Raw genomic sequence first — 17,427 nt, 5'->3', positions numbered from 1 at the left:
TGGAGAAAGAAGTGTTTTTGTTTGGCATAACTTTTATGAGTAGGTGGGGCTGTGAGCTATGATGTTACTACCTTCTGTCTCTATTAAATGTTTTCTCGGTGTTGTTGTTCTCTTTCAAAACACACCCTCCTCTCTTCTTGGAGCTGATGACAGTAGAGGCCCCAAGGCAGAGAGTCAGGAGCTAGTAAAATCTTGCACGTGGTTTGACATTTCACCTATATTTAAGCTCTTTTCCTTCTTGTTGCTATAGAAGAAGATACACAGTTTGCTGGCTATGGAAGTATGGAGTTGAAGTCTGATACAGTGGCTGAATTTTCACGATACATTTAAACAGGTCAGTGAACCATGTAGGTGACTGTATTTGTACAACATGGTACACTTGCTTTTTGTGTTGTTGTAAGTAATCATACGTGAATCACATCTTAATGATTCAATGTATTGTACAAATGCAGTTATCTAAATAGATTCATCCTATAACCAAATTAGGTGTATTTACAAAAGAAAATTAATGTATATAGATAGTATTGAGTTGGGTGTAATAATAGAGTGGTTCAGTATAAGGCGGATTCCTATGTTGGGGGGGGCAGGATTTTTTGTAGGCTGTATTGCACATTTTTAGTTTCTTGTTTGAGGCTGCCACAGGATGTATTGGGCAAAACAGTGAAAATCAACCTAGTTATTTGGAAAGCTTCATAGCCAAATGTGTGGATGTGTGTGTTTGTGTGTGTGTGTGTGTGTGTGTGTGTTTAATTTCTAGGTAACTTTACAGCCTATGTCTTCCTTTATGTGATTCACATTAAATTACCTTGACTGGGAAAAGCAATGAGATGAGTCAAGTGCTTTATTTCTGTATTGTTTGGTTGCTTAAATAAGGGAATACAGAAGAGTGACAGCTAGTTCAGAACAGTTTTATCCAGTTTTATTTTCATTTAGAAGAAATATTGGACAGTGATTGTAAAAGTATATAGGCATTCATATCATACTTCCAGGTACTCTTGGAATCATTAGCAGTGCAGATGAAAATAGTAGCCAAGTCAAGTAAGACATTTCAAGTATATGTCCTCAACATTTCTTGGGGGTTTGCTCCAATAAACAAATCCATTTGAGGCACTAGTTATACACATACGCAGGAAGTGTTGCTCATTCTTCCACAGGCAAGTATGATCGTTTATATGAAGCATAATTTAAGGACGGGAAGCTAAACCATAAATTTTCAGCAATTATGGCTGAAGGGAAGTTCTGGAAACAACCAAAAAGTAATTAGGTTTTTTTTTAATGTGATTGTGTACCCATCTTCAATAAGATGCTTTTACTGAAGGATCCCCTTTGATAATGTGGTCCTGGAAATTATTCAATGTGTGTCTTCTTGTATTTGTTGTCACTGTGTGTTGGGGGGAGAGAGCACGGGGGGGGGGAGGCTCAGCTAATCTCAATGTACACATGTTGTACTTTGACAATAAAGGTTTATTATTATTATTATTATTATTATTATTATTATTATTATTATTAAATAAGGGACGCGGTGGCTCAGTGGGTTAGGACGCTGAGCTTGTCGATCAGAAGGTCGGCGGTTTGGCGGGTCGAATCCCGAGTGCCGCGTAACAGAGTGAGCGCCTGTTACTCGTCCCAGCTTCTGCCAACCTAGCAGTTCGAAAGCACATAAAAATGCAAGTAGAAAAATAGGGACCACTACGGTGGGAAGGTAACAGCGTTCCGTGCGCCTTTGGTGTCTAGTCATGCCGGCCCCATGACCACGGAGACGTCCTCAGACAAGCGCTGGCTCTTCGGCTTTGAAACGGAGATGAGCACCGGCCCCTAGAGTCGGAAACGACTAGCACGCATGTGCGGGGGAACCTTTACCTTTACCATTATTATTATTATTATTATTATTATTATTATTATTATTATTGTTGTTGTTGTTGTTGTTGTTGTTGTTGTTGTTTTGTTGTTGTTTTGTTGTTGTTGTTGTTGTTATTATAGCATACATATATACTATTGGTATAAAATGACTGGCCCATAAGGAGAAAGTAGTGACAGGTGGGAAAATTCTGCTAAACCCAGGAGAAGTAAGTGGGTTGTAACTTATCCTGGGTTGACTAATCCAGACAGCCAGGGATTTTGATTTCTATGATCTATTGTTAAGAAAAGAATTGATTGTGTTTTTCTTTTGTGGGACACCTCTTCTGCTATAAATGATGACTATTGACATTGCATTTTGAAAGCAGAGTAAAGTCTGCTTAAGATACAGAGAAAAACAACTGGAAATCAGAAATAAAAAAGAATCAGGCCTATGTACATTCTTCTAAAGAACAAAGTAAAAGGGGATTTTTATTTATTTGACTGCTGTATTACTGACTACTAAAGTTGGTAAATAATGGGTCAGTTTTCTTTTCTCCTCTTTACAAATTGTTGTCCATTTTTTTTACTGCGTAACCCAGACTAGTAAAGTAATATGAACACACATTTAAAGACAAAAACTCAGATTCAGGTGTCTCCATCATTCCATCAATCCAGTTCAAAAAGAAAACAACAAAAATTGCTTGGGGCAATTCAGCACTAGTTATTTGTGGACAGCACCCGAAATAAAATACTGTATGAAACTATTTGCTACTTTCTACTGGGGGAACATATATAGTTATACTGATGATGTCAAAATTAAAGGAAGTTCCGCTTGGACATAGAGGAAGCAAGACAGTGTTTTTTTAAAGGAACTATGGAAAGATTTAGATTGAGCTGACTGAGATGTTGCTTCTAATCATTCAATGTGACCCTGCCCTAAATTTATACATCTTCAAACTGGGTGATTGTGTTTGCATACCAACAGCATGGTTTAAAGTTATGACATTTTTCAGTTAAAAGTATATTTATTTTCCCCCAGATCTGTTCATTGATAAATTTCTCTAATTTTTATATAAGTTATTAAGAGTTGACTGTGCCCAACAAAGAGTAGTGTCTAATACTTATTCAGATCTGGAATGATGGAATATTCTCATAGTAAGCTTGTTTCTTACTAAGATACCATAAAACCTCTATATCTATGTGCTGCAGCAACCCTGGGTACTGCAGCAAATCCATAGGAGATTCATGGGTTATTTTCTTTTAATTTTTCAAGGAAATACAGCAATACTCATCATCTATGGACATTGCATGAGCTACTAGCCTAGAGTGCTGTGAAAAAGATTACTGAGACTATAATAAGGGTACTGTGACCTGAGATCATTTGGGAATCTTTACATTATATTAATAAAATAATTGCTTTGTGTGATGAAATATGTTTTAGATCTCTGGACCCCTTATCCTGAGACAAAAGTTATTGCTAAGGATAAAATCCTTTAAGATAGTGATGGGCACCATGTGGCATTTCAGTTGCTATTGAACTCCAGTTTCAGTTTTCCTGAATAATTGTTGTAAATCAGAATGCTATTTTTGTTTCCACAAGCCACATATTAAAGGAAATAGTTTAGTTTGGATCAGAAAATTTTGCAAAAGAAACAATGACGGGTTCCTCTATAGCCTTCAATTTCAGTTTTGCTGTCATGGTGCTAATTAGAATGACAGTTGAAAGTGCTGTTTGTGTGCATGGAAAATTCTCTTCTACCAGCATTCTTTCCATAAATACAACAAGTCTGGGGGAAAGGAACAAGTTAGTTTATTAGTAGTTCTCTAAATGATTTGTAGTAAATCCGCTAAGGTTGTTGAAAAACTGACATTCTCTTCATCCTCTGTTTTAAACTGAAGTGAAAAATGTCTGCAAAACTTGTAACTTCTTCTTACAATGACAATAGTTTTTCTTATTTCTTTTACTGAAAACAAATTTAATAGCTTTAAATTCAAAATATACAATTTTTTTCCTAGACTTTACTTAATGGATTTTGGGGTTCTAGTAGAACCAGATCTGATTTAGTCTGTTCCCTCCTTACAGAATCAAACATTTCACTGACACCAAAGGAGGTTTTGAATTCTAAAAAGCTAGCAGTATAAAAACATTAATATATTTATGGAGTCCTTGGTCTCTCTGAGTTCAGCTGTGTGCTTGCAGACATTTCATTACCTGACTGGATACCTAGTTGGATAATTAAACTTTTGCAAGCCAATAACCAGGAATACACACACACACACACACACACACACACACATATATATACATATACATACATATATATATGTGTGTGTGTGTGTGTATCCCATATATCCCAGACATAGAATTTCTTTTTTAATCATAAAAGTGGATCTTTAGTGACCAGAAAATTAAAGGGAGAAAGTACAGAAAAGCAGGTGTAGGATTTGGATTGCTGCTTTAATAATTCACATAAGAAAGTCAACTTTGTATGTCAAATTATACTGATTTCAGTGGGAAGTGAATTCAGCTAAGACTGTGGTATGACTCTTGGATTAATATCCTGAAGTATCCTGCAAGTGATGAAGAAGATAGACAATTTCCATGAAGCAAATGTATTTTCTACACATCTTTTCCACCCTGCTAGACTCCAGACCCTGCAGCAGTTATTTTTAAATCTGCTGGTGCTGCAGGCCAAGTCCAAGGCAACAATATTTGCTTATTCTGGATGGAAAAAAAAGAAATCAGTTTCTTTCTTTATATATCAACCCAGCTGCATCCGGCTCTTGGCAAGCTGTGCACAGTAGAAGTTAACCAATTAACAGCCCCATTCTAAAGTACTGAAAATTTTCATAACTGCTGAGATGCTGCTGCTTTGGGAGAGAAAGCTATCAGTTTGTGCAAGGAAACATTATATTGGATCTAAAGATGTGCTAAGTTATTTTAATCAGCTATGTAGTACTTAAAGCCCATTTCAACAATCTTGTCAAGTAGCTTGTGCTGCTATTCTGCATAGGAAATAGAATAGAGAAGGAAACCTGTGTGGTTCTTGGTTAAGGGGAGATTCGAAAGGTCAGTTTCAGGTTGTCATATTACACCATGGCTAGTTCTTAAATCAAAGAAAGACTTTTTTCCCCCCTAAATCAGAATACAGCTTATTTGGTTTGGACTTAGCAAGTTTGAGAATCCAACCCATTGTGCCTTAGTTAAGAAAATCATGGCTTTGCAGAATGAATAATCTAAGCTTGCTTCTTCTTCAACTATCTGGAGCAATTTATGAGAAAAAAAAGGAAAGACTGATCTTCCATGGGCTCTCTACTATAGGCATGTGGGAAGAGGGCATGCAGAGCTCTTTATTTATTTTTATTTTATTTTTATTTTTTTAAATCCCATTTATATCCCGCCCTTCTCCGAAGACTCAGGGCGGCTTACAATCTAAAGCACAATGTGCTTAGCCCTACCTTTTGAAATCCCAAGAATGGGAATGCAGTTATAACTTGTGAAGTTAAGCATTTGAGCATGACAAAGCTGTACAAGGCTCTTTTCATCAGATAACAAATCTAGGGCAGAGAGCATAAAGTTTTGCCTACTTGGACTTTAGCCAGGACAGTTTGATCCACACCCTGTTGCTTAAGAAAGAAATGGTTTATTTATTTATTCATTCATTCATTCATCATAATTATATGGCTGCACATTTCACAAACAAGCTACTCTGAGAGGCATACCACAAAGGCAAAACAATACTAGCAAACAAGTAATATCGTTATTAAAACTTTAAAATTATAAAAAGCACAAAACTAAAAAATACTGGGCAAAGAGCAGCTGTTATTTACACTGGAGCTATCTGAATGTTCCATCAGTCCCGTGGGGTCCCCAGGCTGATGATACAAGCAAATTTTGACGGTCTTCTGGAAAGTTAAAAGAGATGAAGTCAGCTTCACTTTGACGGGAAGAAAAATGTTCCATAAAGCAGGAGCTCAGCAGAAAAGGCCCATTGCCTGAGACTCAAATGAAACTCCCTAACCAACAGTACCTGCAACATACCCTCAGCGCTGGATCTGGAGAAATTTACAGATGTAATCAGGGAGAAGCAGCCCCTCAAATAGTCTAGCCCCATGCCATATAGGGCTTTAAAGCCAAAATCAGCACCTGGGATTAGATTCAGAAAAAGACTGGTAACCAATGCAGCTCACAGAGAAGAGATGACACTCGTTCTTTTAGAAATACATTTAAGTCTCCCTGTTGCTGCATTCTGCACCAGCTGAAGCTTCCAAATACTCTTTACGGGCAGCCCCATGTTGAGTCTATTACAACAATCCAAGGACATAAATGACGTGAGCACAACCCTCGATTTAGGAACAATACAAAGTTGAGCAAAGGTTCTCCTAGATACAACTGCTACCTGCTCCTAAAGAAAGAGTTCTCAGTTCAGGAAAAACCCCAGACTATGCAAAGAATCAGCACCAAAGATGATACAGTCCTAGAACTGGTGGATCCCAAGCCCAAAGCTAGTCAGTTGAAATCTATTGTTTCCTGTCCAGACCCCCGCAGCATGCAGGCACTGAGATAAATACATAAAAAATTGAATATCATCAGCTATTTTACCCCTTGGGTGACAAATGAACTCACCTAGTGGCCTTATATAGACATTGAAAAGGAACAGAGAAGCACTGATCCCTGTATATTAGGGACCCAGGGCAGGATCTTCCCTCCCCATCACCACTAATTAGAACTGACTCTGGAGAAAGGAGGTGAACCAGCATAGCCCCATGTTCCCCACCCCCAATCCTCTGAACTGATCCAGAAGGATTCCAAGGTTGAGGGCATTGAAAGCTGCCAAAAGATCTGTAATGTATGCACAATCGCCATCTTACCAACCACCAGATATCATCCAAAAATGTGACCCATGCCATTTCCACTCCATAGCTGTGTCTCCAGATCTTTTTCATCTAGGGTTTACTGAAAACTCTTTCACAACCATCTACTTAACCAACTTTCCCAAATAGGGGAAAAAATTGTTCATTATAATAGGGTTGAGTGATGGCTCCTTGAGGAGGAGGTGAACTAAGGCCCCTTAAGAGGTAATAGAACAAATATATATATCACTTGAATATACCACAGTTACAAATGATTCACAGGACAGCTCACCTCAAGCCATGATCTGCAGACTCAATAATGGTGGGGAAGTTCTGACGCTTTGGCACCCTTACCGCCACAAATTAGGCTTTAATAGCAGCTCTAACCCAAATCTGATTAAATTTGTCCCCTGTAGAGTGCCAGCCAAGTTCTAGATGTCTCTTCTCTAATTTCAGTTCCCTTAATTCCTCCATGAACCAAAAGGAGTGCCAGAGAGGGGAGAAGTTGCATATATGTGATTTGACCTAAAGGTTCAGGCCTTCCTATGGATAATAATAATTAATCATCATCATCATCATCATCATCATCATCATGCTGCACAACAGCAGGAGCCCCAGCTCCCTCTGAAATCCATTCAGATCCATCAATCATCAGGATGGACTGACCTAAAGGGTCTGATCTCCTGCAGTAGATGGTGCCAGGGAATCCCATGGTAAGGAGGGCATGATCTGACCAAGACAAGGCGCACAAAAAAAGCTCTCCCAATTTCACATAGTCATTGCTTTAATAGGAAGATCTAACCCAGTGTGTGACCCCTCCCCAATTTCGGGCTCTGGATGACTTGGGATAAGCCCACGGCTCTCATGGTAGCCATGAATTCCTGAGCCACCCCAAACCCTATTCCCAGAGAAGGCAGATAATGTTGACAGTTGTTTCATATCAGTATTTCTTGTAGATAATGTGATCCTGATTTCTCCAGGCATTTTCCCCAAGGCTTATTTTATATCTCATGACTTTCATAATCTGTTTTGCAATCCAACAAATGGGGAGGATTTAAATTTTTTTATACCCAAATTAATGCACTCCACTGGAATTCAACTGCTACTGTGAAATTTATATATCTTTCTTAACTTTTGCTCAGATTCTGATAATTTCCTCTCAGCCACATTATCACTGGTTCATTCAGTCTACTAAATTAAAATGGGATTGAGTACTTTGAGTTTTATGGGAATCTGAACATCATCTTAATGAAACAATATATATCATATATTACATCATAATATTAGTTGTTTGGATGTAGTGTGTTATGTGAACCCTACACAGTCCTATTTTATAAGCCAGATTTAGAGTTTAGTGAATTATGTGACTAGCAATAATATCATAACTGTTTTTCTTTTCAGGACACAAACTAGAAAAACCTCATGTTTAACCTCAGGTTTGGTGGTAGAAAGCATCTAGAAATACTGGATTCCAACTCAAGTTCCGAACAGAGTAAAATAGAAAAAGAATAGGTAGGAATTGGAAACTAAGGTTCCTGATGCTCGGTTCAATGTACTAAAATCATTTACCTCTGAATAGTTTTTTCACATGGAGTTTTAATTCCTTCTTACTACTGTTATATTAGCATTGAAATGAAAGTCCTTCCAGAATGATTGAAATGATTTGCTTTGTACACTTCAAGAATTTTTGCTAGCTTGCCATTATTTTTAAGCAGAGAATAAATTATCTTATATATTGGGCTACCATACTTGTGCTCTAAGAAATCTGGATAATCACTAGATAACCACCAAGAATGAGAGTGTTCTGTATTTTTTTAATGACATGTAGTGGGTTTATAAAGGTAAAGGTAAAGGTTTCCCCACACATGCGTGCTAGTCGTTTCCAACTCTAGGGGCTGGTGCTCATCTCCGTTTCAAAGCTGAAGAGCCAGCGCTTGTCCGAGGACATCTCCGTGGTCATGTGGCCAGCATGACTAGACGCGAAAGGCGCACGGAGCGCTGTTACCTTCCCACCGTAGTGGTCCCTATTTTTCTACTTGCATTTTTACGTGCTTTCGAAGTGCTAGGTTTGCAGAAGCTGGGACGAGTAACAGGCGCTCACTCTGTTACGTGGCACTTGGGATTCGACCCACCAAACTGCCGACCTTCTGATCGACAAGCTCAGCATCCTAAACCACTGAGCCACCACGTCCCTAGTGGGTTTATAGAGAAACCCAAAGCTGGAAATTGATGAAGCAAAGAATTAAAACTACCTCCAAAAATAGCACTACAAGCAGATACAGTGGCTGTAGTTGTTTGACTCCAAGCTGTGAAGTAAGAAGTTCAGTTGAAATGTCAGTGCACATTCTTTGATCATCAAATACGTTTCACCATTAAGAAGTCCTTGATTTAAATCTCAGTTCTTGATAAACGTGTTTTAGTGGCTTTAGGCAACCCACTAATTCTCAACTATCCTTTACTTATCTTGTCTGCAGAATGGGAATAACAATTCTGGCCTATCATACAAAATTATATTCATTATCTAGGGGGTCTGAAAGCAGCCACAAAAGCTAGCAGCAAAAATGGTACAATTCTCTGAATTGCGAGGGGTGCATAGTGGTAGTTGGGGTGTGAATATCTTTAATTAAATGGGATAATTCTTCAGGATTTGCCTCATAATTCTTTATCTGAGGCAAGGCACCTTTGCAGATGAAATCCCTCCAGCGCATCCCAATAGCTTTCACTCAGAATTCAAGGATCTTTAAGGTTTCTTTTAATGCCATCTCAGGAATGTCACGAAGCAAAATGGTGAATAACAATGAAGAAAAAGGGGTGGAAAATTGGGAAATGTTTTGTCCATTTCGCTTAACTTTAAACTGAAAGCAAAAATTAAATCTAAATTAATGTTTTGCCTATTATAATAGAAAACGCATCTAATAAACAACAGAGCATTAAGCTTCTGTGATGGGTGTCATAACCTTTCCCTTGAACTACTGTCCCTTAACAATACTGTTCAGTTAACAACACTATAATCAGTTCTCATTCTAGTCTATATCCAGAGCTACGGTATGTGGCAACTGTGTGATTTGAATGATGGTTGAATGGGGCTCCAAGATGCTGACAGCATTCCACAGTATTTGCTTGATACATTGAATGAAATCTCCTGCCATTTTTAATCTGCAACTTATTGAAAGAGTGGGCTGGCTAGGGAGGATGGCAGTTGTAGTCCAAGTTGTATTATGGGCATGAGATTGATATTGGTTGGGAGTTTCTTCTAAATTTTCACTTGTCATGAATTGTGTCTAATAAGTAACCTATTTGATCCTTTCCATCCCTTCATTTAAACTTCCCAGGCATTATATTGTGACCTCATATTGGCATAGTGCTGACATCCTGGGCACTCTCAGCTGTATTAGGTAAACAAAATGACACCTTTCAGGGGGTAGGGTAACAGACTACATACAGCTGGTGAAGTAAGCTGGGTGGCATCTATCTTATGACTTCAATTTATCTCCAGAGAATTTCTGATAATAGTACTAAAAGTAGCTTTGAGAACTGACGTTCCTAGATTTACTTTGTAGAAGATAATGAGGTTGAATGGCAGGTGGTAACCAAGATTTTATATTTTATTTATTGACTCCATTTCTGTATTGTCTAGTTGTAGAACTGGGCTTAGTTAGAACTGAATGGTGTTTTTTCATTAACAGAATTACTGAAGCTGAAAGCAAGAAGCAAGTTAAAACTATTCAAACTAATTGTATCTTTGAATTATTATACCATTTGAATTATTACCCCTATTTTTTCTTGCTGTTCCCTTTTAATTGGTTGGCACAGAAAAATGTTGCCATAGCAGCCAGACAGGATGTAGGTGAGAAATAGTGTGTAGAAGAGCCGGGTTCTCTTTGGAATTTTTACTCTTTCAATGAAAACTAGCATCTGTTGGAAACATCCAGATATTTAGGGATTACCTCTAATGCTGTAACATAGTAGATCCATTTTGTAGATATGGAACCTTTTCCTGACAGTTTTTGAGATAGCGAAGATTAATATTATTTTATTTTTCATATTTAAATACTTCCATAAGCAGTTTATTTAAGGGGATGCTGAGAGGTGTCACGGGCACAGCCCCAGGTCCTCTGAATGGTAGCACATTCCTATTATTATACACCTACTATAATGGCTGAGCGTGTCTTATTGTGTCATTAGTTGCAAGCTCACAACATTTTCTATTCAGTCCAGTCCTTAAACTGCTATAAATAAGCAAATGAGATACCATAAATTAGTTAATGCCTGGGGAAAAAGTAGGAATGAGATTAGGAGACAAAATTTTGGGAACCGAGTAAGCAGAACTATTGTTCTTGTTTATTAGTGAATTAATTTTGGTGGAAAGAGGGTCTTTGTGTGTTTAACTGAAAGTCTAACGGCTGTTTTATCAGATAAAATGGAAACAACCCTCTGTTTTTATTTATCTCCTTTCTTTCCCAGCTTTTAAACGTTGTTTTTCAGTGGTTTTTCTTTTTTTCTCGTTCATCCACTATAATTTATAATCTGTTGAAAATCAATTTTAACTGCTAGTTTCATTTTTGTTGGAAAGTACTTGCATGCCTTCCTTGTATTGCGTTATTGTTATAGGCTAATGGTGAAAGCTGAGTTATAAATCGTGCGAATTAATATACCTTTGGAAACAAATGTGGGGGAATGTTAGGTGTGGGTTTATATCAGCCTTGTTCAGAGTTGCTTGATTTAATCTGAAAAAAATCTTGTTGACCGCTAGATGTCAATGAAGAGACACATAAAATAATCTTTGCCACCATCCAATGGTTCCCTAAATTTTTTGTAGATTTGATAACCTACCAGTGATTGAGCAATAGCAGATGTTGCATTTTTATCACACTTGGAAGTAATCAGATAGTGAGGGCTAATTATGTCATCTGTTTGCTCTCTGTTTCTTTTATCTGTTTAGCCAACAAATTAGCATCCTCCCACAATGGCAGAAGCTCACCAGGCTGTGGCATTTCAATTCACTGTCTCTCCAGAGGGTATTGACCTACAGCTGAGCCATGCAGCTATCAAGGAGATTTACCTTTCAGGCCTGCGTTCCTGGAAGAAGAAATTCAACCAAATACGGGTAATGCAGGGGCAGTCGTAATCTATTAAAAATACAACATCTGCCGCTAAGCAAGGCAGTCATTAAGTGAGTTGCGTTAAATTTTATGATCTTTTTTGCTGTGGCTATTAAGTGAATCAAGCGGTCATTAAGGAATCCAGCATTCCCCATTGACTTTGCTTCTTGGAAACCAGGCAGGAAGGTCACAAATTCTGATCATGTAATCCCAGGATACTATAACCATTGTAAATTCATGCTGGTTGTCCAGGGCCCAAATTTTGATCACAAGACCTCAGGGATTTTGGAAAGGTTGTAACTTCTAATAGTTACAAATAGTTGTAAGTTGAGGACTACCTGTATTGCATTTGCTTCAGTTGACATAGCAAAGCTATCAGTGCATGATGTGACAAGGATTTTCATTTTTCAGCTGGATTGTTCAGAGCCTGATGCTGATTAGGGCTGAGAGGAGGTCATGGGCCTCCCTGAAAGAAAGCATTGGCTTTCTTGGCTGAGGTAAAACAAGAGCCTGGGTTTCTTACTGCTAGTGCAACACCATTACCGCTACACAGACTGGCTCTCAACAAAGATCATTAACACTTAATAAAGAATTTTTATCCTTGAAAAAAATATTAAGTGCCAGTACATTGGTTTTTAATGCTGGAATTATTTAAATTTGTTGAAATATAATGAAATAATGCATCACAGTTAATTTTTAGAAGTTCATGCTGCTCCTGCAAAAAAATAAGGTCAGTTTCACCTAGAGGAGAGGAAGTCAGAGAATAATTGACTAATGTAGGCAACAGTTCAACCTGTGAGTCATAGTTCCAAGAAAAGGATTTTATTTCTTCAGAAACAGGTTAGAGTGCCATTGTAGCAGAAAATTAAAACTCTCAAGTTCTTTGTTTTTCTACCTCTCACTTCTATTTCCTTGTATTGTCTCCAAACAGAATGGTTTTGTGACAGGTGTGTATCCCGCCAGCCCCTCCAGTTGGTTTTTCATGGTTACAGCCATCCTAGTAACCCAGTTGTCTCGTCTTGACCCTTCCATGGGCATGATTGACAAAATAAAGGAACATCTGCCGGTCAGGTAATTAGGGGAGAAAAAGAGACAAGTCTTCATAATGAACTAGTAGCTGTTAATTTTGTCAGAATGGAAGAAGCTAATACTCCGTCAGACCTAATGGTTGAGTTCAGATAGCACCCTTAACCCAGCCAGGTACTAACTGTCATAGTGTCTTAACTTTGGCTCTTAGCAGCACACAGTTTATAACTGGGTAAACAATTAGCATTGTGAGGAATGCAGAAATCCAACATTTCCTGATTCCTGTCCACATTAATCCTTTACTATCCTGCATTATTAGAATAATATTGTGTTTCATTACCCTAGGGATTTTTTCCCTATTGCCAAGACAATATTGTCTGTTAAGTAAGCAAAAGAAAAAAAGTCACTCTCCGGCAACCAAAATGTCCATCCTGACATAGAAAGCTCTTATATTGAATGAGATAAATATAGCCTAGTGTTGTCTGTACAGTGCCATGCTTACTAAATTAAAACTTTTTCTGAGATTGTACATTTAATTTAAATGTAAACCAAACAGCTGGATTATAACATACTAAAGTTACAAAAAGAAGTTAAAACTAATAATTATACAAAGGCACTTGATTTTTAACTACCTTGGTTAAATGTATTGTGTGAACACAACCACTGACCATTTGCATTTCTCCATAGTTTGGGCAGAGGTATTTCAGAAACCTGAAGGGAAATGACTAACTCTGGGATATTTTGGATGTAATAAATGTGAGCTAAGCATCAGATCATTCATTTCCCTCCCCTCCCCCGAATCCTTAACAGTCCTTAAGTTTACTCGTAATCTACAAATACAGGTTAGTTTTCTTGAAAGATTGACTTTATCTGCCATCTTCCTGTTTTTCTCCAGCAATTATCTGTCAGATCAGGGTCTGAATGTCCTCAGTGTCCTGGCCTTTTCCACAGGATTGTGGCTGGCTCTCATTATGACCATGCGTAGCATTCTTAAGATGCTGCTATGCTACCATGGATGGATGTATGAGGAGCATGGTCGGATATCCAACACCACAAAGATCTGGTTGGTATGTATTTACAAGACAAGTGTACTCTTAGATTGCAAGTTGGACACAGGGCCACAGTTGCTGGAATCAAAGGGTGGCATACACAATTGCCCCAGAGTTTGGCTACTATAACCCTGGATGGGGCTGAAGCAGGCTTATAGCACAGAGCAATAAAAATCTGGGAGTTTTCAGCATACCTGCTGAGCACCATATGAGACAAGGCTAACAGAGGAGACTATAAATGTTGAATGCACTTATTGCAATTATATTTTCCCTTTTCTCTGTAGCATAGGTTACCATATTTATTCATTTAATTAAACAGTTATGAGAGCAAAGATTTCAGACTGGCTTTAAAAGTTAGACACATATCGTATTATGAAAGGCAAGCTTGATTCTAGGTAACTTTGTATATTCATGCAGTGTTATTGGCAAACTTACACAGTGCCACTAATTTCTTCTGGGATGTTTTTTTACCTTCCCAGTCTAACTTACAAACTTACTATTCCCTGGAAGTTTCTCATCCAAATACTAACCTTAGGTTTTGAGCTCAGACACATTTAATCAGATGTTGCTACCACATGCCTGAAGAAAAGAAACATTGCCATCAACAAAACTAAAAAATACTGTTCCAGAATACTCCTCCAGGATGTTAGGGGAATACTTCTTCAGTGTTATTTCATAAATAGGATAAGAGAGAAAGAAGGAGAGGGGACTCAAATTCATCTAATGAGTAGGTTCTCCCTAAATTTCTCAGTGCTATACCATCTAACAGAATACAACTCACCTACAGATAGGTACGTCTTAGAGCTAATTACAATAGCTATGTTCAGGATCAGAGTAATAGGTTTAGTTAAAAAGTTAATGATGGTTTATGGTAAAAGAAAACCCCACCATGGAGCAGCTTTTCCCAATCCGATGTCTTCTATACATGTTGTAGAATCATAATTCTCATGGTCTGGCTATATGGGAGGATGAGATTTCTATTCAGCACATCTAAGAAATACACACTTGGAAAGGCTGCTAGAGAAAAAAATGACATGAAATATTGAAGACATATCAGTTGGGAAGGAGCCAAGGTGAAGGGTACAGATACATATTAAGAAAGAGCAGCAGGTGTGTCTGTAATTCCCACAATGGCATGTAGAAGAAGGAGCAATAAGCATATCAGATAAGGATTTGGAGAAGATGTGGAAACATAAATACTCTTGGGGCGTAGTTCTCATACGACTGAGTGCTTCTGCAAACAAACATAAAAACCTCTTCCGGATATTTGGTATACATGTCAGAAAAGAGAGAAGTTCTCTCCAGGATACAATGGTCTCACTACACTCAGTTGGCATCTTTCCTGGGGAGGGGAGGTCACTGACCTACCACACGAGTCCAGAAAAGGAGGTGAAATGTGGCAGGTATAGTCATATTCCCACTGAGGAATATTTTCCACTTTGGATCCCAAAAGTTGCACAACTCTTGTTATAACCTTTAGACCAGAGGCCTCCAACCTTTTGGGTACCAGGGACCAGTTCCGTGGAGAGAGGTTTTTCCACAGACAGGAGGGGGTGTGGTTTCATGTACTGCCTGCATCCCGCAGATGGGGCTTTGCTTGTTTGTGCAGCCTGGTTTCTGGCATGCCACGGCCTGGGGGTTGGGGACTCCTACTTTAGACCAGGGCTTTTTTTCTCATAGAACGCTCAGAACGGAGTTCCGGCACCTTTTTTGGATGGAACCTTGTAGGGTAGGCAAGGTGGGTTGTATGACGTGTGAGTTCCGGCACCTTTTTCTTTTACAAAAAAAGCACTGCTTTAGACTAAACTTATGTGAACCCCAGTGGCTGCAGTTTGTAGTAATCCAGTCTCAGGGCAACTTTAGTCATTTGTATTCTAATACAAAAGACAAGATGACTTTCTGGTTTCCCTTTTTTTCCTATTAAAAATGATTGGACTGGCAGCTGAATCTTGCTTCAGCATAATGTACTGAAGGGTTTAGGACAGACATGTCAAACACAAGGCCCGGGGGCCGGATCCGGCCCACGAAGTGGTTTCATGTGGCCCGCGAAGCCATCCTGGAAACAGTGAGGGAACGGCCCCCACTGCCTTGGCCCTGGCCCAGAGACCCTCCTTCTGCCAGAGACCCTCAGATCTGTCCCACTCCTGCCCAGGCCCCATAGGCACCCTTGATGCGAACAATGTAGAGTTGGCCACGCCCACCCAGTAGGCCATATGCACTCTAGCCACGCCCACCCAGTAGGCCACACCCACCCTGGCCATACCCACCCGGCCCCCTGAGGGCAACCGCAATGCTAATGCGGCCCTCAATGAAATTGAGTTTGACACCCCTGGTTTAGGAAGATGTAGGACAGGCTACTAAGTATAGATATCTCGGTCCTGCACTAGTTTTACTAGTATCTGCTACCTGAAGAAAATATATAACTCTGTCTTACACAGTAGCAGGATTCACCATGTCCTATTCTATTATAAAACAGGCCACTTTACTGTGAATTAGGCCAAAGAAAAATGCTGGAGGGAAAAGTGAACATGTTGAAATGTGGAGTCTAGCTCACTTTTCCCTTTATCCCCTCACCCTCATAGGCTTTGGTGAAAATCTTCTCTGGTCGTAAACCCATGTTGTATAGCTATCAGGCCTCGCTGCCTCGGTTGCCTGTTCCACCTATTAAGGATACAATGCGGAGGGTGAGTCTGCAGCTTTTATCCATATTCTTCTTACTTAGAAAAGGGTATTCAAAGATTCTAGTATTTACTTGGGATACTTGGGACTTAAGGTGAAGGAATGCATCTTTGTAGTAGTGGTGTTCAGAGGAGGAGTCAAAACAGGAAAGATAGAGGCCTACATTTGCAATCTCCATCCCCTTGTATTCCAACCATAGATTGTGATGTTATAGTTAAGTTGATTTTAACTCCATCTGGCATTGGCTGCTGATGTGAAAGTCTGCTATTTGATAGAAATAACTATTAGCGCAAACTAGCCACAGTGAAGGCTGCATTAAAATTTTGTCCCTGTGATGCTAGATGCTAGTTTTTCACGTCCAAGGCTCTAGTGCACAAATGGAGTTGTCTCTTCAAAGCAAATTCCAGCTTCAGTAGACAGATTTTCCTTTGAACTAAAGCAGGGAAGGAAAAAGATCACACTTTCTCCCCATCCCTAGCTGCTGATCCTAATGATCACTAATACAGATAGTCCTTGACTTCCGGTTTTCTGCAAAACTGCATCCATAGCAATCATTGGTTTACTTAGTGATTGCAGCGATTTTAACGACCATTGCAAAAAAAAATCATAAAATCAATTCAGCCATGTGACTAACCAGTTTTATGACCATCACAATATATGTTTGTAATGTACAGGCTCTGTTATGGTCATATATCAAGAACCACCTGTAACTCCCTTTCCTCTCCACAAGTGCTAGAAAGCCTATGGAGATTCTCAGTCAATCAGATCATGGTTGTCCCAAAGGTGCTTTTTTGCAACTGAACTTTTTTTGTTTTTCTTTGAAGGCGTTTCACTTCTCATCCAAGTAGCTTCTTCAGCTCTGACTGGTGGTGGGGAAT

At 39.0% G+C, this 17,427-nt stretch overlaps 1 protein-coding gene across 1 annotated transcript in view; it reads left to right on the top strand.

Annotated features, from left to right (window-relative positions):
- The first annotated feature begins 257 nt into the window (after window positions 1-257).
- Window positions 258-17,427, top strand: part of CPT1C (carnitine palmitoyltransferase 1C) — a 35,892-nt gene continuing 18,722 nt past the window's right edge. The window contains exons 1-5 of the mRNA XM_083378175.1: window positions 258-334; window positions 11,636-11,800; window positions 12,727-12,866; window positions 13,717-13,888; window positions 16,453-16,554. Of these exons, the coding sequence (XP_083234301.1) occupies window positions 11,660-11,800; window positions 12,727-12,866; window positions 13,717-13,888; window positions 16,453-16,554 (555 nt within the window). The 5' untranslated portion in view covers window positions 258-334; window positions 11,636-11,659. The remainder of the gene's footprint in view (window positions 335-11,635; window positions 11,801-12,726; window positions 12,867-13,716; window positions 13,889-16,452; window positions 16,555-17,427) is intronic.

This window comes from Vipera ursinii (assembly GCF_947247035.1).
Source record: "Vipera ursinii genome assembly, chromosome: Z".
NCBI lineage: Eukaryota > Metazoa > Chordata > Lepidosauria > Squamata > Viperidae > Vipera > Vipera ursinii.
The sequence above is the reverse complement of the archived record's forward strand: the minus strand, read 5'-3'. Positions and strand labels throughout refer to the sequence as shown.